Source organism: Hemicordylus capensis, chromosome 3 (assembly GCF_027244095.1).
Source record: "Hemicordylus capensis ecotype Gifberg chromosome 3, rHemCap1.1.pri, whole genome shotgun sequence".
NCBI classification, from domain to species: domain Eukaryota; kingdom Metazoa; phylum Chordata; class Lepidosauria; order Squamata; family Cordylidae; genus Hemicordylus; species Hemicordylus capensis.
In genome coordinates, this window is record NC_069659.1 from 320,399,461 (window position 1) to 320,421,991 (window position 22,531).

Here is a 22,531-nt window from a genome sequence, read left to right on the forward strand (position 1 = left end):
TGCACAACTGGGAAAGTCAAAACCACCAAGCAGCCAAATTAATAACAGCGCACAGAGACTAGCCAGTAACAACAGCAGCCCAGCCAGGCAGCCACCTGGTGCAACCAACACCACAAGAGACCTTTACTTGTGGCAGGGCAAGGCGCATACAAACTATCATACTTCGGACACATTGTGTGAAAACCCAGCTCCCTTGAGAAGTCTATAATGCTGGGGGAAGTGGAAGGAAAGAGAAGAAGACGACGACCAGCAGCAAGGTGGATGGACTCGATTGCGACAGCGATGAATGCACCACTGCGAGATCTTAAAGGCCAAGTTGAAGACAGATCACTCTGGAGAGAATCTATGTGGTTGCTAAGTCGACACCGACTTGACAGCACTTAATCAATCAAGTGTTACACACATATTTCCATTAAGACAAATGAGGTGTGTTGCAGTTTCATGTTGCACAAGCGGAAGCATGCTTGCAATAGGGCAACACTAGTTTGGAACACAAATGCTAGACAGCGCAACTAGCTAGCTTTGCAAGTAGTTCATTGCTCTGGATGTCAGCCACTACTCAAAATCTGGTCACACCACTGAGTTGTAAGAGGGCATTATAATATTAGTAGTTTTATTTTTGATCCCTTTCCTAATTAGCTTAGCATGGAATCTGCCTTTTTCACAGCTGCCGCACAGTGGGTATTGATTTCTTCACTGAGCTGTTCAACATGACTCCAAGATCTATCCTGGTTCGTCACCGTTGCTTAGACCCTATCAGTGTATATCTGAAGTTTGGGTTTTATGTTGCCCCATTTTACACTTATTTACACTGAACTGCCTTTGTCTTGTCTACTCACCCAGTATGAAGAGTTTCTTGTTGGAATTCTTTGCAATCTGAGTAAGTTTGGTATCGCCTGCAGACTTGACCACCTCACTCCTTATCCTTCACTCCAGATCATTTATGAACAAGTTAAAAAGCAATGGTCCCAGTATAGATCCTTGTGGTACCTTATTTCTCATTTCCCTCCATTGTGAAAATTGTCAGTTTACTCCTGCTTCCTGTTCTTTAACCAGTTATCAGTTCATAAAAGGACCTGTATTCATATCCTATGACAGCTACGTTTACTCAAGAACCTTTGAGTGAATTAGTCAGAGCTTTTTGAAAGTCCAAGTATACATCAACTGGATCCACCTCTGTCCACAAGCCTTTTGATACTCTCAAGAAATTCCAAAAGGTTAGTGAGACACAGCTTACCTCTGCAGATCCTCCTTGAACAAAGCTTGTTCTTTTATATGCTTAATAATGTTATCTTCATTAATACTTTCTGCCAATTTATCTGAAACTGGTGTTAAGCAAATTGGCCTGCAGTTTCTTGAGCACCAAGGATCCCTTTTGAAAAATAGATGTTATATTGGCTATTTTCCAGTCCTCTGGCTCAGAGTCCAGTTTTAGGGACAAGCTAACATATTTTTGCTAGAAGATTAGCAGTTTCACATGAGAGTTATTTAAGAACTCTTGGGTAAACACACCCGAGCTGGGCCAAACGTACAGGTGAAACTTGGAAAATTAGAATATCGTGCAAAAGTCCATTAATTTCAGTAATGCAAATTAAAAGGTGAAACTGATATATGAGACAGACGCATTACATGCAAAGCGAGATAAGTCAAGCCTTAATTTGTTATAATTGTGATGATCATGGCGTACAGCTCATGAAAACCCCAAATCCACAATCTCAGAAAATTAGAATATTACATGGAACCAAGAAGACAAGGATTGAAGAATAGAACAATATCGGACCTCTGAAAAGTATACAGTGTACTGTGCTTGATTGGCCAGCAAACTCGCCTGACCTGACCCCATAGAGAATCTATGGGGCATTGCCAAGAGAAGGATGAGAGACATGAGACCAAACAATGCAGAATTGCTGAAGGCCGCTAATGAAGCATCCTGGTCTTCCATAATACCTCATCAGTGCCACAGGCTGATAGCATCCATGCCACGCTGCATTGAGGCAGTAATTGCTGCAAAAGGGGCCCAAACCAAGTACGGAATACATATGCATGCTTATACTTTTCAGAGGTCTGATATTGTTCTATTCTTCAATCCTTGTCTTCTTGGTTCCATGTAATATTCTAATTTTCTGGGATTGTGGATTTGGGGTTTTCATAAGCTGTACGCCATGATCATCACAATTATAACAAATTAAGGCTTGACTTATTTCGCTTTGCATGTAATGTGTCTGTCTCATATATCAGTTTCACCTTTTAATTTGTATTACTGAAATTAATGGACTTTTGCACGATATTCTAATTTTCCGAGTTTCACCTGTATATTGTAGAGTACCCAAACCATCTATCATCAGTTTATTTCTTGGAATCCTGTGAGGTTGTAATCAAAAGGTTTGAATAATAGAAATGCCTTTTTTTCAGTTTCTAAGACTTTGAATTCTGCTGTTGATTTGTCATATTCATGTCTCTTAGGTGCTGCACTTTTTAAATCCCAAAGACAAACTTTGTTGTGGATTCTCTTTATTTAGCAGGGGGAGAGAAACTGGCTCTATCCACCCCCAGCACAGTTTCTCCAGTGACTATCTTGTGACTATCAGTGACTATCTGGTCTATCTTGTGTTTCTTTTTTGGTTGTGAGCCCTTTGGGGACAAGGATCCATCTTACTTGTTTGTTATTTCTCTGTGTAAATGCCCTGAGCCATTTTTGGAAGGGCGGTATAGAAATTGAATGAATGAATAAATATAATTAGTAGTTCTGACTAACATTTATCTTTGACCTAGGTCCTTTTTTTGAATAGTGTTTTTTAAAAATCAGATTTTTTCATTTAAATCAGATTTTAATTTTAAACAGTCCTTGATGGTTATCAACCCTGCTTTAGTAAGCATCTAAAATATGAGGATGATATATCAGAGTCAGACATCAAATTATTTGCTTTTATGCTCAGTGGGAGGAACCCTCATTACAGTTGGAAATGGTTCTGATGGTGGTTAACAGAATGCACATATATTCTAGCTCTGAGAATTCTGAAAAATGGTCTGTGAAGCTTAAATTGTAGTGTTGCTCCTTCATGGTTGCAGGTAGTTGCTCCTTTAAATACATAGGCAATGCTCTGTGTGAATTGCTTGGAAACAGCAGAAAGAAACAGATGCCTTTAAAACTGTTTGCAGAGCTATTACTGGAACTCTCCTGGTGGCCATTAACAAGTCAGTAGTGATACCTATCTTGGAATGGTTGACATAAAATCAGAATCTGCAATAAATGTGAACTTAATGAAAAGATTGTTTGGGCAGAGGATAAATTGACAGTCTATTAGAGTGAGTCTGAATTGAACCAGTTTCATGCAGATGGCTAAATATAGTTAGTAAAGGCAAGAACATCTGTACCTATATACAGTGGGTATAGGAAAGAATCACCCCCTTTGATAGACCTTAAATTCTGGTTCCCTTACATCCTGAAATGAAAACACAAAGAAAATTCCCTTCACCAGCTGTACTTATCCAATGCAACCTATAACATCCAACTGAAAAACATCACAATTACAGTCCAGAAAAAGTGTCAGAAATAAAAAACAAGAATTACTGAGATTGAAAAAGGATCACCCCCCCAATGTCAATATTTTGTTGAACCACCTTTTGCTTTAATAACAGCCTTGAGTCTGTTGGGATACTTCTCTATCAACCTTGCACATCTAGACGGAGCAATATTTGCCCACTCCTCCATACAGAACTGTTTTCTTTGTGTTTTCATTTCAGGATGCAAGGGGACCAGAATTTAAGGTCTATCAAAGGGGGTGATTCTTTCCTATACCCACTGTACTTCAACATTCTCTCTCAGCTTACTTTCCCCCTGTAACCTACTTCTAGGAAGCTGAGCATAGTTTTGTTTCCAGTATGTATTATTTGTATATCACTACTTCTGAATCACACTGACATTTCTAAATTTTGTTTTCACCCCTTCATCTTGATTTTGCTATGTTTACACTTGGAAATGTTGACAACAAAACTGTAATGATCCATAACTAGTATGATGTTGGTTTGGTTTTTAGGTTGTTTAAAACAAACAACGTTTGCCATCCCTTCTCCTAACACTTTATCATCACCTTTAAATCATAGTTTTAATTGAGCAAGGACCCTCTTTGTGACAGTTTGGACTCTAGCCACCCACTTCTGCTTCTTCATAGGCACCTACATCACTATCAAAGTAATCACCTTATTGTGTGGTTGTAGACTGAGCAGAAAATATAAATGTGTATTTGTATGTTTGTAGAACTTGGTTTTATATTGTAACCTGTCCCTTGCCTTTAAAATAGGAAAAGATACAAATCAAAATGAATTAGTTTTATCCATGTAGGACTTTAGGGGAAAGATATGGCTGGACTAAATAGTGGTATCTTCTGATTTCCTTAGCTTCCACTCTTTCCAGCATCCCACTAAAGCCACTCTAAAGCAAGAACATCCACTAACAAAGAAAGGAGGAGTCTCTTCCATGCTAGCAAATACTACTGATACACAAACCTCAGTTTGGAAAACTCCAGCATCACCAATCATATCTTCTCTGCTGACACAGGTGCCCTAATCTGTCACCCACTTAGCAGCGTGCTTTGATCAAAAAGTCTACACAACTCCCCTCCACCCATGAAGACACCATTCTCTCTTACACAAGGCAGCTCCTCCATCCAGGTTGACACCTGTGATCAACTTGCTATCCTGTGATACTGCTATCCATGAATCATAGCTATCTTGCCTCACCTTCTCCCAAATTTAATGTTTAATGTCCCAACTTTACCCAGCTGCTCCTATCAAATTGGCCGACTGTGGTTACAAATCTTTTTCCTGGTGTAATATTTTCAGCTCAACCAACAAAATAGTACAGTCCAAAAAAGCTGTGTCAGGCATAAAGCCTATTTTGAGGGACTTCAAATAGCCAGGGCCCTTAGGCTGTGCCTCAGGGCATGGTTTAAAGGCACATGATCTAGCCACCAGCTAAGGTTTGGGATTGGTTAGTGCCTGAATGGGAGACCACCTGAGAATCCATTTGTATCAAGATGCAGGAGGCTAATGAACTTCTATTCCAGCTTGTATGGTTGCCATCTGATTAGATTAGAATCCAGCCAACAAGGTGAAATTTAATTGCTAGAAGCTGGGTCTGGATGGTGGAAACCATTCTGACTGAGACTTCTGTGTGAAACAAAACAAAGTACAATTTACATGAAATAGCACTTTAACTATAATATATATCTTCTATATGTATGGAAGGGGAAAGGAAGATTCAATCTTTTTCTTTTCTGTTTTCTTTTTCTTTTTCTTTTTTTGGAGCTGTAGGGAAAATAAAATAGCAGCTGTATATCAAATTATTTTGAGATGTTTTTGTTGTGGTTATTTCAATAGTGAGCTAATTGGTCAAAGTGCAGGGGAGGTAGTCAAATGGGTGAAAATAGAACGAGCAGCTTTATTTACTGTATTGCTTGCATCACCATGGCTCATGGGACTAACTGGAAGTGGTTCTCCTAAAACCGTAACAGGTGGCTAAACACTCCTGACTGTTTATATATACACACACACACACAGATCATACACTTTCCTTACATTTATCACATGTGCTGCCTTTGTTTAGAAGAAAAATGCAAGATCTGGTGGACAGAGGCGTAACTATAGGGGGGGCAGGGGGGGCACGTGCCCCAGGCGCCATCTTTTTTGGTCACATGGGGGCGCCGCCATGACAAATTTTTAAAAAAAATTTTTTTTTAATTTTTTGTTAATACAAATGTTTCCTGCTCAGTGCAGCAGCGCTGCAGCAGTCAAGGGAGCGCGTCGGCGCCCCCTCCCCCACGAGCGGTCCCTTCCGCGCCGCCCGCGCCCCCCCTTGCTTTGCTGGCGCCTGGCGGCCAGTCAGTGGCCTGGCTTGGCGGCGGGCGCTTGTGAGGAAAAACCTAAGTATAATATAGTATGTTGGGGGCACGGGGGGGCGCCATTTCAATGCTTGCCCCGGGCACCGTTTTCCCTAGTTACGCCTCTGCTGGTGGAAACATTCAGGTTTGCAAGTAGTGGCTGATATACCATGCAATTCATTAACCCAATAAAGTAAAATTGTGCTATCTAACATATTTTTATACCACCCAAAACTCAGGTCTCTGGGCAGTTTGTGTAACAAATGTTGTTACACAAGAGTAAGCCTATTATTTCCAATTAGCTTACATTTGCGCAACTTGCGTACACACAATGTTACTTGGGTGGTGTACTCTTGCATATTGTGTCAGCCACTGATACAGTTCCTGATGCACATGTAACATCAAGGCCCTGCTATGTGTGTCTTCCGGATAAGCTCCAGAAATGTTCTCCCAAGTAGCTTTATATTAACTCAAACGTCTTGCTGCAGAACCATACTTAATACAGAAATACTTAACATGTAGCATGTTGTAAGAGCCAATTCTCACATTACATTTTTTAAGCTTTGTAGACAGATATTTGCATATCTAGAAAAAAATATAAAGTGGGAAGCTATAGCACATGGGTTTCTGTCAGATGTGTGGTTCTCCCAGTTGAACGTATTGAGTCGACATATACAAGTAAGGAAATGTGTTCCTAATTGTAATACATTAAGAAGCCATTTGCTGGGTTGGGTGAGGACACCAGCTATGTATCACAGTTCCTTTACCCAAATATAATCAGTAGTTTGGAATAAATAACAAAAATTGTGTCCTCTACATGCTGACCAATTTTTTGCCTTCACAAATTAATAATATAAGAAGAGCCCTCCTGGTTCAGGCCAAGAGTCCATCAAGTCTGGGTTCTTTAATAAGTTTTTTATATTCACCACACAGCCCAACCTTTGAACTGAGAAGGCCATGTTGCATGGAAGATACTGCCTGCTAACAAAATGTCAGTGCATAAAGTGCAATAAGCTGCCCGTCCAAGCAAGAGAGGTGCCTGTTGCTTGCAAGCCACTGTACAGTCTGCTTGTGCTGCTTCTGAAGGCAGGGCTGCTCTGTGCCTACTAAGAACTGTATCATCACAGGTGTGATGCTGCTACTACTGGGAATGATGGGAGTAGCGTCACAACTGAGATGGTGCACATCTTAGGTTCAGAGCATCTTTGGACTTAATATATCTGCCCTGCTCTGAAAGAAAGTGGAGGCTGGGTAATGTTTTTTTTTAAAGTATTTTAAATACCTCACTACTACCTGATTAAACAGCCTAAAATGCAGTAAATGCTGGTTTTAGTTTATAGGTGGTTTGTTTCCCAAGTCTTATGTTTGCCAACTAGTTACCACTCAGCTGCCGGGGTGGGTGAGGGGTAATGATCTTTTTCTGGATCTCTGTAGAAAGTGAAACATCCCCCCCACCCCCAGTTCAAATAATCAGTGACTTCTCTTAGCATGCTCTGTATACTAATAGCATAAACACACACGATTGTTTTCCTGCATGGACTCAGAAAACATTCTTTACTGCATTTTAGAAGCCTAATTGCAGGGTGAGAAGTTATAGTGTCTCTCTGTTTTGTTTGCTAAACTCCTTCCTTATCTTTCTGCGTCAAATACACTTTCAGGAATGGATTGAATGTGCCTGCCTCCCCAGTTGCTCCCCCCACCCCCGCTCCAGCCAATGAGTTCATTTTGCTTGAAGCCTTTCACTGGCAGGACTTTGGTCCTCCACCCATCTTCAGACATTTCTGCCAGGTGAAGAAGGATTCACTGAGGAAAAAATACAGAGCTGGTAGCTGCAAGGATGTTGATGATATCTCAGACAGGTTTTTTAAATCAATTTGAAGAGAACCATCTGAAAACAGAACCAAGCCAAAGGAGTTTAGCTACCAGATCTTCATTTCTTGCCGCTATTGCTTTGGCAATTTGCTAACTAACGGGAGTGCTTCTTTCCTCCTTGCTTGGTGTTACCTCTTGTAGATTCAGCATAGAGGGTGTATGCAAGCCAGTCTTGAAGCCCATGTTCTCATCTTTGTTTCCGAAGTAAGATGCCCTCTGTTGTGTATGCAGTGCTGCACGCCCTCTTGAGTTTCTTCATCCCTTCTGCCAACCTGTTGGTGATCCTGGTCATCTGCCAGCTGAGGAAGAAGAAACCGTGCAGAAACTATGTCTTCATGCTTAACCTGGCCGCCGCTGATCTGTTAGTTGGTGTGATGTGTGTCGGGGAAACTGTGGATGATGTATATGACATTTTTTACGCGGATGCATTTAGTTGCCTCATACGGGTCTGCATGAGCATTACTCCTTGCATTGCCTCCATTCTCACCTTGCTCTTGGTTTCTCTGGACAGGTACTTGTCAGTGAAGCTGCCCCTGTACTACCCGACTCTCATGAGCAAGAAACCAATAGTTTTTTCCCTTGTCGTTCTGTGGACTGTTTCCTTCCTGGTGGGGCACATGCCACTTATTTCCGTATCCCTGCAGGTGAAATATTTGAATGGTACCTGTGGGATGCTGTCTGTCACCAAAAGTGACTACCTGTTCATAATATGCTTTGGCATCTTCATCCCTGCCTTGCTGACCTTGGTCTGTTTACATGTCTCAGTGGGAAGGATTGCATACCTGCAGTACAGACGGATCCAGCACACCTGCCTGTGCATTGATACCCCCATTGCTCACCTCCGACATTTCAAAGCCCTGAGGACAGTCCTTGTTGTGATCATCTGCTTCACCCTTTTCTGGGGGCCTTATTATGTGGCAGCCATTGTGAAAGCTATCTGTGACTCCTGCACTCAGACCCTGGAGCTGAGAGATTTATTATTTCTTCTAGGAGAAACCAATTCCCTGATAAATCCTTTGATCTATTCACTATACAGCAAGGATATAAGAACCCAGTTTTCCAGGCTGATGAAGTTCAAGATAAAAGGACAAATAAAGCCATACAGAACTAATGATCTGGTTCAAGCCCATTTCAACATCGGAACCCAAAGTGCCTTAACCTCTGGAAGATCCACCAGACAAGATTCAGCTGGGGATCAGGCTTCTAACTCTTTTCCTTTAAACAACTCTGCAGGTTGCAGAACAGTATTCTCAGTTTTTTGATCCAGGGCAGAAGAGGTGAAATCCAGCCTAAAGCAAGTGAAAAGGTTTTTTGTGCAATGATAATCAGAAAAGAGGCAATGTAGAAAGTCTGGGTCTGTCACCAAACTTTGTGAACCACGATTTGGCTTGCCTGTACTATCTCCTGTCCTCTTGGGCAAACAAACCATGCTTTGGTTTTGCAAAAAGGTGGGTAAAATATGTAAATAGCGGTGGCAGTAGAGTGCTTTATAATGGACCTCATATACTTCTTTGTTTGCTCAAGGTAATGTTCATACATGTCTTTTTGAAACTCTGTTGAACAGTTATAGCCATAAAAGGATAATTTTGTGCACATGTTTTCAACACCATTTAAGGGCTAAAACTGTTGGGTTTTTTTAGTTTCTATGACAGTCCTGTTCTTCTTCAGCAAGCAACTGAATCAGAAGTTTCTAAACCTCTTCCCAATAGAAAGGAAGTGTGTGTGTGTGTGGGGGGGTGCTTCAAGGTCATTGTCCAATTTTGGTTCATTGTCTTATGCCTGATGTGAATCCAACAAGGGGGGTGGGGGAGAGAGAAGAAGCTGATGGCTTCTTGCCCTGCTTGTAGATTTGCCAGAAGCATCTGACTGGCCAAGGTGAGAAAATGAATGCTGAATGAGATGGACATTTGTTCTGATCCAGCATGGGCTCTAGTATTCTTTCATTTTCAACCTCCCATCAGCAACATACGGTTATTGGCTCACATTCCACCATTCTAAGGAAGATGCCCGCTTGTAGTAGCGTTCTGCTCAAAAACATGGTGCTGCCAGTGCTTGCATACACAGTGCAGCCTCTGTGGCTCTGATGCACATTGTGGGAGCAACAGAGCTTCCATTGGGAATCATGGAACTCCTGCTATTGTGCTGTGCTTTGGAGCCATGGAGGCTGCTGTGTTTGTGCAAGTGGCAGCAGCATGTTTTTTAGGAGAACACCACTGTTAGACTGACGGACTATATAGTATATGAGCAATTAATACTAGCCTCGCTTACAGGTTTTTAAAAGTATTGCTGGCTACCAAACTGGGCGCACATGGACTAGGAGCACAAACTGAGCTGCACAGCTACTTTGGAGGACCAGAACTAGTTGCACCACCAGCAGTGTGCAGTGGGAAAGACAAATTTTGAGGTTCCTACTTTCTCTTCAGAGTGCCTTATAGTTGGTAGAAATACAACCCTGAGGGTGTTGTAGCTCTCGGGGACATGCTTCCACATTACAGAATTCTTCTGTGGCAAGGGTTGACCCTGTGTTCTGCTGTGCCTGCTGCATTGTCATTTATTCATTTTTAAAATATTTTATATGATTTAATTGATGGTTTGCTTGGTTTTTATATTGTTAGCTGCTCTGAGTGTGGACATTTTTAAATAAAATGAAATGAGTAAATAACACATAAGATGTGAAGATGTTGACTTAAACAAGCAAACACAGCTTCAGTTTCTACAAATTGCTCTTCAATTATACATTGTACCCACACATATTTGGCCCTCTTCTGGGTAGCATATTTTGTGCCTCTCTACTGCTTTGCCTCTGTAAGATTTATATTAGCTTATTCTACCAATATAGGTTCCACATGTTGCCCAAATAATGAGGTGGGAGGAGAGAGAGCTAGTGAGGACATCCACAGTCAAAAACTGTGTTCTGCCAAGGTTTGGGAGCTGTGTATACTCCCAGTTTTTGGATATGTAATAATAATAATGAGAAGGAAACAAGGTAGGCAGAAAACCTTGTTAGAAGTGATGGTGTGGAAGCAAGGTCTGAGGAAAATCTGGGTAGTTTTTCCTCCTACCTTGCTTCCACACCATCACTTATGCCCAGGTTTTCCTCTTATCTTGCTTCCACACAATCGAAAAATGAGAGCACAGACAGCTCCCAAACCTGGGTAGAACAGTTTTGGATTGTGTGAATGACCTCAATATGTTCTTCTGCCAACCTAATTTATTATGTTGGTTTAAGCCCGCGCCTGCTGCTCTAAGGGTGTGATTTGTCCCACATATCTGCTGTTTTTAGAGGTTGCTGAAGCCTGAGACCTGATCTCCATGTTGCTTATGAGCGAAGGGGAGCAATTGGAGGGTGGGTCTTCAGAGATGTTTGACCAGTTTCCCATGTTCAGAGGCTATGTGTTTGGAAATTGGGCTTGCGTTATCTTCGCATTCTTGGCATTCTGTGTTATCTTAGCATTCAGCTGTCTGTGACTGACCAAGAGAGGGATCTAGGGGTTGTGGTGGACAGCTCTTTGAAAGTGTCGACTCAATGTGTGGCAGCTGTGAAAAAGGCCAATTCCATGCTAGGGATCATTAGGAAGGGGATTGAAAATACATCTGCAAATATTTTAAAGCCCTTATACAAAATTATGGTGTGGCCACACCTGGAGTACTGTGTACAATTCTGGTCACATCTTAAAAAGGACACTGTAGAACTGGAAAAGGTGCAGAAGAGGGCAACCAAGATGATCAGGGGCCTAGAGCACCTCTCTTATGAGGCAAGGCTACAACAGCTGAGGCTATTTAGTTTCGAAAAAAAGACGACTGCGGGGAGACATGATAGAAGTCTATAAAATCATGTATGGTGTGGAGAAAGTGGACAGAGAGAAATTCTTCTCCCTCTCACATAACACTAGAATCAGGGGTCATCCCATGAAATTGATTGCCAGGAATTCTAGGACCAACAAATTGAAGGTTTTTCACACAACGCATAATCCACTTGTGGAATTCTCTGCCACAAGATGTGGTGACAGCCAACAACCTAGATGGCTTTAAGAGGGGTTTGGATAACTTCATGGAGAAAAGGTCTATCATCGGCTACTAGTTGGAGGGCTATAGGCCACCTCCAGCCTCAAAGACAGGATGCCTCTGAGTACCAGTTGCAGGGGAGTAACAGCAGGAGAGAGGGCATGCCCTCAACTCCTGCCTGTGGCTTCCAGTGGCATCTGGTGGGCTGCTGTGTGAAACAGGATGCTGGACTAGATGGGCCTATGGGCCTGATCCAGCAGGGCTATACTTATGTTCCACACAAGGTGAAAGGCCCTAGCAATCAGAACATCTATGCAGTTAACTCATGCCATAGACACATCTGTAAATATTATAAGAGAGTCCACTCATGCTGATGGGTTGGTCAAATAAGATGGGAGGGTAGGGAAACAAAAGATAATTGGATCTAAACCAAGAAAGTTTGACTGGCTAAAATCAACTAGCTAAGCCCAAGCCTGCACTCGGAGCCCTATATTACTAGCTATTAGCAGCTGCATCAAAGATCTAGAGAGTACCAAACAAATATCTAGTTTCTTCTCCTGCCTAATGTAGATAAGATCCATTGTTCCCCTTTTGAGCTAAACCTACATGATCCACATAAGCAAAGGTAACAAATGTTTTGAACTCCACACAAACAGTTAACTTTAAATATATTCAAATCTGTTTTCCTGCATTTTTAGAATTCAGTAAATTGGTTTACATTCTGTGCATAAGCCACCAATCCAAGGTAGAGGCACACTTGCTGCTTCTGTGCTACTCTACACCCTGCCCACACTGCTTCCAAAGGTGTGGAGGCTCTGTGCCTACTAAGGAGTGCATCATTGTACTTGTGATGGTACTCCCATTGAAAATGATGGGAGTACCACTGCAACACTCCTTGGCAGGCACAGAGCCTCCCTACCTTCAAAAGCAGCAAGGGTGGACTAGGGAGTGGTGCAGAAGCAGTGCACATGGCTCTTCCATCAAGCAGTGGCTCACTGTGCAGAATGTCAGCCATTCCTTAGAACAATGCAACAAATATATACATATAACACACATGATGCTCATCAAGTTGGTGAATTTACTATTGCTGTGATTAAACCATCCAGAGCAGAATTTACTTCACATTCTCTGCAAAGGTACATCAACTGCAAACTCTTTTTTGAGAGATACGAAGGGGTTTCGAGTTTAGTCCACCGATCGTTGGTGGGAAATTCCAAACATCCATGCAGTCTATCAAAGATTTTGAGAATCTTGATTCTGCAGGCAAACAGCAAGAGGTCTTCTTCAGACACATGTTTTGGCAATGGATGATGATCTGCAGAGGGCTTTTAAGGAAACAAAAAGCAGATAATTTAACACAATGCCCACGCCTCATAGTACTTCTGACCAGTAGAAATTTAATAGGTTGCAAAAGGATAAAACCAAATCAGCAATTGATGCCCACAAGAGACAACATCTAGTGCAGCCCTCCAGCAATGGAAGGAGAGCTGCAGATCTGCAAGAAGCCTTCATCCCTGTGCTGGGGTAGGCTGGATTAATTTGGTCTCTTTCCCTTCTCTGCAAGACTCCTGTCCACTTGTATAAATCTGTTCCTGAGGGTTGCACAGACCTCAGGAACATATTTCTACAAATGGACAGGGCTTTTGGAGAGAGAGGTGAGAGACTAAAACCACTCCACCATCCTCCTCCCTGCTCTGTCTGCTGTACAAAGAAGCCTTCAGCATGGGGTGGATCTGGAAACGTCTTGTGGATCTGCAGCCTGCTTTGTGTTGCCAGAAGGTGATGCTGGAGAAAATTACTGATTATTTTATTTAGTACATTTATATACCTCCCCATACAAAAAAGTCCCTGGGCAGTTCACAAAAGAAATATATATTAGAATCCATATTCTGTGAAACAATTAGATATTGTTTTAATTGTGTTTTAATCGTTTTAACATTTTAAATTCTAATTGTTGAAATATGTTAATCTTTTTATTGGTTGTTTTTATTGTCCTGTAAACTGCCCAGAGAACTTGCATTTTGGGTGGTATAGAAATATGCTAAATACATAAATAAATAATAAATAAATAAATATTATATATTAGAATCAAGGATTGACATCCATACTAAGTGCTCGCATAAAGCATGACATTGCAGTAGTGCAAGAAGACCATAAACCTGTGTGAAGTTGTCATGATTTCTGGAATTGCGTTCTTGTGCTAGCACCAACATGTTTGCACTGGTGCAACAAGGTGCACAACCTCTGGCACACCTCATGTTTTGCTGGGCCCATTGGTGCAGTAGCACAACACTAGTCTGGAATGCAAGCTCCACACATGGAAGAATTAATGCGTGCACTAGCACAACAGAGCTCTTTTACTAAAGTGATCCAAGGTTCTGCTCACACAGCTCTCATTCCCTTGGCAAAGCCATGTAGAGAACGGGCTAACTGTTTTCCCTGTGCTTCCTTTTGCCCTCTAAGCAAAAGCTTGAAAATTAAGGAGCATTTCACCCATTATGGGCAGCAGCCAGTCTAAGTTAGTCATGGCAAAATAGCATTGAAATTAATCATGACTAACTTTAACTTGTCTCATTGTTTTCAATGGTGCTTAGTCATGGCTAACTAGTCTGGATGCTGCCCAAGGTGTTTTAAATGTGTATTCACATGTTTACATTGGTAAGTATACTTATCAATGTAAAAATGTGAATGTGGAAAATACGTGTTTACAAAGGCATACATCATACAGGTATGCTCACTGGAGAGCCAGGATTGGTTGCAGATTTGTTGTTTGCACACACTGTGAGAAACTGGGTTGCTGTCACGTGTGAGCTGGTACTAGGAGGTTACAGTTTCCTAGAAATCGAGATTGGCAGTTACTAGATAGAAGAATCTTTTTGTAAGAGATGGAAAACAGAAGTCCTTAATATTTGGTTGGTCTGCTGAGTAATAACTATCATTTGAGAACTCAGTACATTGCAGAGGTTAGAAAGTTAATAGGACATAGAACAGGATTATGAGATCAGCCAGGCAGGCTCAATTGTGAGATACAGGATGGTGTTTTCTGGTGTGAGAGCTGAATCCCAATACCAGTGACAACATCCCAGTCCTTGGGCCCCCAGTAACACCTGTGGTGTTATATTAAGAACACTTGATCTCAGCTATTTTCCCTATGGTCCTCCCTTGACATAGAAAATTAGCCTCTATCTAAATATGTTGGCTGAATGTAATGGATTCAGCTGTTTAATTATTATCTGAACTTGGATGGAGAGCCTAATTCAGTGGGTCCCTTAAGCGCCAAGCACTTTTGGCACACATAGCTGTATTGCAGATGGGACTGGCAACAGGAAATTCCAGCAAGAAGAGTTGTGCATGTATGAGGGGGTGGAAAAGGTTGAGTTCAGTGAGTGATCAGATCTTGCAACAGCGCATCATTACAGCATTCTGGATATAATCCCTGCTTATCCCAACACCCACATTCTCTACCTCTCTGTGGTTCAACTTTGATTATAGGTAAAAGGTTTACCATGTTTGTATTACATTAACATTTCATTTTAAATCAGATTATTTTAGAATGAGGCACTTACTAATATTAAAATTTAAAACATGAATTTCAGTTTAAATATGTTGAGGCTTTTAAAAACAATTTTTTCACCCTGATTAAAACTGTAGTTCTGTGACTTACATAACTTATTCCTCCCTCCCTCCCTCTGTTTCCTTTAAAATGCAGTACCTCCACTTTTGTTCCTACGTTGATTCTTGCTTGTTTCCCCATTGCAAGAAAAGAAATGGCTATTTTGTCTTGTCCCAGTATTCTGACACCGACATTCAGGTTCAAGGATAGAAAGACAGGTTTAAATTCTACTGTGGGACTCCGCTTATGCAAATGATTAGGCCAAATCCATGTTCTCACTCTGTTGCCATCCTGGTCCGAGTAATGTCCTCCTCGAATTGTAATATTTATCCTAAATGTAGAAAACAACAACTTAAGAAGAGCTCCAAGGTGGGGGCGGGGGGAGTGGCTGGTTTGTAAAACTTCACACACCTGAATACTGACCAACCCAATGGGCCAGTTTGGATGCTATATCCATCAGTCCTCTCAAAAGTGTGGGGGAGTAATGGGGGGGGGGCAAATGTCTCTCTCCCATCTGATCTGTCTTTTCACTACTGCCTAACTACACCAGGGAGGAGATGGCGGTTCATCCAAACTGCCCTTCAACACACAGATAATTTACCACTTATTTCATGTGTGCATTGAAGGGTGGATCAGGCAACCTGCCCCCTGTGCAATTAGGTGGTGGCAAGATAGCTTGCTCAGTGCAGGAGATGTGTGCTCATGCTTCTCTCTCACATTTTAGAGAACGCTAGCAGCAGGGGCATCCTTAGGGAGTGGCCCATGAAGCATGTGTTCCCAATGAATTGTTCAGAGTCCTGAATTTCATTAGCTGCCTGCCTGCTCCATGACCTTTTCCAGAAAGGAAATGCAACAGTGGAGGTGCCTGCACATGAGAACAGCCCTGCTGGACCAGACTAAGGATGTGCATGAATTGCGATTTGAGACGTGATTTGCAGCACACACCCCAGACCTTTAACAGGGAGGAGAGCAGGTCCACCTGCTCCTCCACCACTCGCCGCCACTTCCTGTTTCAGGAAGTGAAATTTATAATTGAATTTAATTATCAAAAAGGGGGTCTGTGGGCCCGAGTCCCAGATCTTTTAAGTACCGAGCAACACCCCTGGCTAGCAGACATAGTGTCAGAATGAAGTAGGTGCTCTGAGCCACAGCCACTCTCCAGCTGAAATCACAAAGGGCATTCAAAAGCACTGAGGCACTTTCCAGACTAGAGCCTACAACAGGGTCAGGACGTATCTCGGAAGTCTGCTTCCACACTTCCTGCATCGTGACACCACAGTCCCTACTGGACAGCAGGGTGCCGTTCACATTTCCAATGCCTTGTTTCAAATTTAATCACTGCAATATAGAGCTAGGACATCATATATCCGGCGCAAGGAATTGCTGTTTTTTCAGGTTGTTAGTTGCTGCAAGACTGCTCCCCCTGCTGTTTACTTTCCAAATGCGACTTGCCTGACGGAGGCATTTTGCTGATGATGAACAGCTAGTCTGGAAAGTGCCTGTGTGTGTTTTTGAAGCAACAAGAGACCCCGCCCACTGTCTGTATTAAATACAAAATGCAGCAACTTGCAACTCATATTAATTCCCTCCCCCCACCCACCCGAGATCAACATACCATACAATTCCATTTGGATGATAGCAAGTTCCTTTCCCGGAGGATTCAAACACGCCTTGAATGTCTGGATTCTCAGGTCGGTCTTCTTGTACTATACAAATGTAGCCTGTATTTTCCTTCTTTTGTACAACGATAATGGCCAAATTTCCAGAAGGATAGCTGCATGTAAGATAAGGTTCCCATGGCCCTATTATTTGCCTAGTCACATCTCATTATCGGGTATGTGATAATGATTCACATCCCTTTCAATTAATTAGTTCGGGGTGGGGGGACGGGTGTTCCTAATCACCCATGGAAAAAACCTGCCTTCCATTTTCAAAAGCCCATCAAAATGTTGTGTTGGAGCCAGTCCCCCAAGCAAGACGATCTTGGGTCCCTGTTTGCATACATGGAAAAATGTCCTAGCAGAATCAACGTGACCATCCAATTTTAGAAGCAACTTAGTAGCGCAGTGTTCTTCACGGTACGGCCCAGGGGCTAGTGGTGATCCCCATCAAACCCAAGTGCAGCTCCTTGACTAATTGTTTATTGGGCCTGCGCGAAGCTTTGCCCAAGCAGACTACTCTGCCTAATCCCAGGAAGGTGTACACGGAGTGCTGGGAAGTGCAGCCCTTCCCAGCAGTTTCCCCATAGAACTCGTAAGAGAGGACTAAATCTTTCTTAAAGGACCCTCCCAGCACTGAGAAAAGCACCAAATGCTGTACAGAGGTCTCAGAGCAGTGGGAAATGGCTTTTACATCTAAGTGTGTTTTGTTTGTTTGTTTTTGCCAAAGTGTCCCCTGCTTGAAAAATAGTGAAGATCACTGTACCAGTATATAAGTGGTGGCACAGGAGTGTGAACCAGAGGACACTGCACCCAGAAAGTGCCACCATCACCAGATAAAAGCACAGTGATGGCTCATAAAGCCATTACCAGGCACAGTAATAGGCTTGCCACAGATGTAATGGGACAGAGTCAGAACTGGGGAAGATTCATCAGTCATCCTAAAGACCATTTTTGCTTCCATGACACCAACTATGTCACTGCAACCCTTTGCACCTGAAATACTGTACTAAGTGTTATTTACAGATGATGTCAGTTGATGGAATAAAGAAACAGGTTGTTCCCTGCGTGTTTTGTACAAGGCACCACTGCAGCTACATCTGTGAAAGCCAAATTGATCCACTGCAGTGATGCACATCTACAAGACTGGGATACATCAGATGTTTGGCTCCTCACAGACCTGTATTTCAAAAACGCAATAGTGTTTCAGGACGTCTGCAGATCTGTTGAGGAGATGCAAGTAAAACTTATTTTTCCCAGCCATTTCCACATATCTACAGACAAAAGGGATACGTAAGATGCAATGCGAGATGGGAATCACAAAAAAATGTCTGTAACCTTTCGCTGGCTTACAAACTGAGGAAGGCAAAATGATGATGACCAGATTGCCGTAGAAATGATAACCAAATAATGATGACCAGACTGCCATATTACAAACCAGTTATGCCACAAACAGTTGTTCATACCTCAGTCTGTCATTAATCCCTGTTTCTGTACTCAGAATCGCAAATGAAGATTAAAATCTGCTTCTCATCCATAAGCATGCACTGAAAGTATAAGGGAATCCACTCTCTCGCCACTCTTCAACCACCCTGCCTCTGACTAGGAGACAGAGGCTAAAGGATGATAAGAGAGTACCAAATCTGCTTGTACTGGTGAATTCGATCTAGCCATAGCAAAGGCTCCCATACCAAATTCTGGTCATCTGGTTTGAGATCTGGAAAATCCAGAAGCTACTGTAGGTGGTTACAAACAATAGGTTTACAAAAGCAAATGAATTAACGGCTTGAGTCGACGGTACTTAAGAGAGTACCTTCTCAGTCATGAACTCTGTTGCTTATTAAGATCATCTGGAGAGGCTGAGTTACGTTTGCTGCCGGCTTGTTTGGTGGCAACTTGTGTCTGGCCTTCTCTTTGGCTGTCTGGGGCTCTGGAATATGCTCGAAATAAGATCATCTCCTCCTCTGCTTGCTTTTAGGAAGAACCTAAAGATCTGCCTGTTTCCCCAGGCTTTTAACTGAATTTTTTTAAAGAACTAATGAGATTTTTTTTACTTGTTTTGTGAATTTTAACTGTTTTATATTGTTTTACATTCACAATGTTTTAACGTCATACACTGCCTAGAGATGTCTATATCAGGCAGTACAGAAATATGATAGATAATTAAATAATAATTTCTTGGTTATGGTAAACTAGCTTCATAATGAAGGCCCATCACTGTATCCTGCACTTCCTCCAAGGAGCCCAGGGTGTGTTGTGCATGAGAATTTCCCCATGTTGTCTTCACCAGGAGGTAGTGTTAGGCTGAGAGAGGGAGGAATGGGAATTATCAAGGGAGCTGCATCTGAATTTAGGTTGCTCCAGTCAGTGGGGCTACTCACACGGGCAGGCAAAACCAGGCTGAGGAAGCCCAGTCTGGTTTTGCCTGCGCATGAGAACCACGGGGAGCCACGCGGCTTCTGGCAGTGGCGCAGTGGCAAACCCTGTGGGGAACCCTGGCTGTTAACTAGGGTTAAGGGCACAAGCGTGCTCTTACCCCTGGTTAACTGATCATGTGTTGGTGCCGTATAGCTCCATGCAGCACCTACACACGAGTAGCCTCCCAGCCTGTGTCAGGAGGCTCCCCATAATGCACTGCACACTCACACGGTGCATGATGGGAGTTCTGGGGAGCTTCTGACCCTCAAAACCTTCCAGCTGCCAGTAGCAGCCAGCAAACATCTGGGCGAGCGATCTGCTCGTCCAGCCATAAGTCAAAGTCTTGAGGCTTCCTCCCCTGCAGTGTGGAGCCCTTCCTCCCTGATCATGAGAAAGGGCTCTATAGCTAACATTCTGTCCATTATATTATACCACAGTCACTTATAATTAAGGGCATAATCCAGCCAAACTCAAGCACTTTAAAATCCCACTGATTTTAAGGGAATAAAGTTCAAGATCTGCTTAATTCTTTAATTGAAATGAATGGGGCTTACAATGTGCTTAGCCTTTGCTGTCTGATATTCTAATGTTGTAAAGTTGTGTGTCAGATGCTGCTACTAGTCATACGAGATAAGCCACAAAAGGATACAATATTTGTGCAGATCCATCTGGAAAGATTGTGAGAAATTTGACGCCGTTTTTGTAGTATTGCTGCAGGAACTGATTTTTCAGTAGCTGCACATGAAAGAAAAACAATAATACACAAATTAAAAATGTGGGGTTTTTTATCCACAAGCACTGGTATTCAAATGCCAAGAAGATTACTACACAGAGGGTTGCAGGAATATGTAACAAAAAGTAGGCCTTTGTCACATTCCAAGACACAAAAATATCGTTTCCTGGCTGACCCGTCCAAATTTTCTCTATTTGTGAGCTGATAGGTTCCTAGTAACTTGCTCTTCCCCCCATCACCCTGTGCAAGTTCTATCCACTGGTGTCCTGTTTACCTTGAACAAATTCCATGCCAGCTTCAAATCTGCATGCCATGCACATCATTTTTGCAAAGCTGGCTCTGCATGCCTAGGCTGTATCACTCAGTTCTCACTAACTGGCCAGAGGTCAGATTGTGCTCATCTCATCAGTAAGGAGGTTGCATGAACTCACCTCTCCCTTCTGGTAGTTGCTGCTCTCCCCCTTCATTGCAGTCTACTTTCCAAAGAGAAGAAGGCTTATCAGATTGCCATGTCTGCATGTGTGTCCATTTGTGTGTGGGTCCCTCTAATAACTTCTGTGTTTACAGTTACAAATTCACAGGCATGAATTTGACGGCTGATGGTTTTTTGTTCTGCCAATCTGCCATGTTAAAGATGGCAGCCACTAAAAGTATAGACAACACTTCTCTGTAACCCATCTGCTGACACTTTGATCTAAAACCAAATTGATAGCGTTTGGGAGGAGAGGCTAGGTAAGAGTCGCCATGTTAAATGTAGCAAAAAGTACAAGAAATACAATTACTTGTATTTCTTTTTAGATCATGAGCCTCTTTGGGATAAGGAACAATCTCATTCCTTCTGCTATGTAAACTGCTTTGAGAACTTTCTTTATTCTAAATAAAATAACAATAATATAGAATGCCAGGGCGTTTTTCACACAGCAGGCTTTACCACAAGTTTGCTGTGAGGCTCTACTGCAGTGCGAGTTCAAAGTTGCAATGCAAAAAGTGGATTTTTTAACCCCGGACATAAATTGGGCTACACTCTTAACGCACAATGAAAAGCCTGAATTGTGTGTGGAGTGCTCCCCGATAGCTTGCAGCGGCTTTAGGGTAGATCTGGCCAATATATGAATGCACACCCTCCATTCTGGAGGAGATGTGAGCTAAAAGTCATGTGTGAAAAATGTCCACACAGTTTTCCACACGGGACTTTTAAAGCCCTTTAACTCACATCTCCTCCAGAATAGAGGGGGTGCATTCACATATCTGTTGGGAATTCTCTCTGGTAAGAGAAACCCCTTTTCATTATAGCAGTGTGCACAGAGGCACAACACAGCGGAATTTGGTTAGGCATGCATGTATGCTGAGAGTTAAGTAACTTGGAGCCAGTTCATAGTTTCAAATCAATATATGGAGTATTTATTAGAGAACTCAATTCTAGATAGGAAAGTGAGGAGATGGGATCTCTAATCTATCTATCTAGCTGGATGCAGATGGCTTCTGCATCTCTGCACACATGGTGCAGAGAGGGACGAGCTTGCATGTTGCAAGGGAGAAGGAAGGGAAGAGAAGGGAAGAGGAAGTGGCAGGCAGGCAGGAAGTCCCTGAGATTAGCAATCTACATATCGAAGGGATAGTGTCAGAGTAGTAGAGAAGGGATGACCAATGTCTTGACTCTCTAGCCCTCTGACTCACTAGTCTGTCCTCCTATGTCATTGAGACAAGAGACAGCGCATAGTCCTTCACTTCCAACAATATCGGCCAGATTTACATCGAGGTCCCTGTGAGTTATTGGGGAGCAGTTCACACACAATTAAGGTTTTTCACTATGCGTTAAGAGTGTAGCCAGATTTATATCCCCTGGTGGCGCAGTGGTAAAACTGCCGCCCTGTAACCAGAAGGTTACAAGTTCGATCCTGACCAGGGGTTCAAGGTTGACTCAGCCTTCCATCCTTCCGAGGTCGGTAAAATGAGTACCCAGAATGTTGGGGGCAATATGCTAAATCATTGTAAACCGCTTAGAGAGCTCCGGCTATAGAGCGGTATATAAATGTAAGTGCTATTGCTATTGCTATTGCTATATTCGGGGTTAAAAAATCCACTCTTTTCATCGGGTTTTTGGGACAACTTTGAGTTTGTAGTAAAGCCTGCTGTGTGTAAAAGTCCCAGGTAAAAGCTAGGATGAACCGTTCTCCCTGACATTCTAGCTTTCTGTGAACAGTGACTTTGTTTTTTGTAAGCAAGTGTTTTAAGCATACAGCCTTTCCACCTGTAAGCTGAAATAAGAGAGCCTAGGAAAAGCTTTAACAATTATGCAGATTGTATAAAACTGGAAGATAGGATGGTAGAATTCCTCCTGGACTATATAATT

At 42.4% G+C, this 22,531-nt stretch overlaps 2 protein-coding genes across 10 annotated transcripts in view; one reads left to right on the forward strand and one right to left on the reverse strand.

The window, feature by feature from the left end:
• The first annotated feature begins 2,272 nt into the window (after positions 1 to 2,272).
• Positions 2,273 to 10,663, forward strand: LOC128352510 (glucose-dependent insulinotropic receptor-like). The gene has a single exon (XM_053313167.1). It carries the CDS (start codon positions 7,961 to 7,963, stop codon positions 9,011 to 9,013), a length of 1,053 nt encoding a protein of 350 aa, XP_053169142.1. The 5' UTR covers positions 2,273 to 7,960; the 3' UTR covers positions 9,014 to 10,663.
• A 2,151-nt stretch (positions 10,664 to 12,814) lies between these two features.
• The window catches only part of ERICH6 (glutamate rich 6), a 50,318-nt gene continuing 40,601 nt past the window's right edge, over positions 12,815 to 22,531 (reverse strand). For all 9 annotated transcript variants that reach the window (XM_053311215.1, XM_053311218.1, XM_053311219.1 and 6 more), the window contains 4 exons: positions 20,095 to 20,180; positions 16,985 to 17,143; positions 15,469 to 15,700; positions 12,815 to 13,081 (listed from right to left, as the gene is read on the reverse strand). In XM_053311215.1, coding sequence (XP_053167190.1) covers positions 12,821 to 13,081; positions 15,469 to 15,700; positions 16,985 to 17,143; positions 20,095 to 20,180 — 738 coding nt within the window. In that variant the 3' untranslated portion in view covers positions 12,815 to 12,820. The remainder of the gene's footprint in view (positions 13,082 to 15,468; positions 15,701 to 16,984; positions 17,144 to 20,094; positions 20,181 to 22,531) is intronic.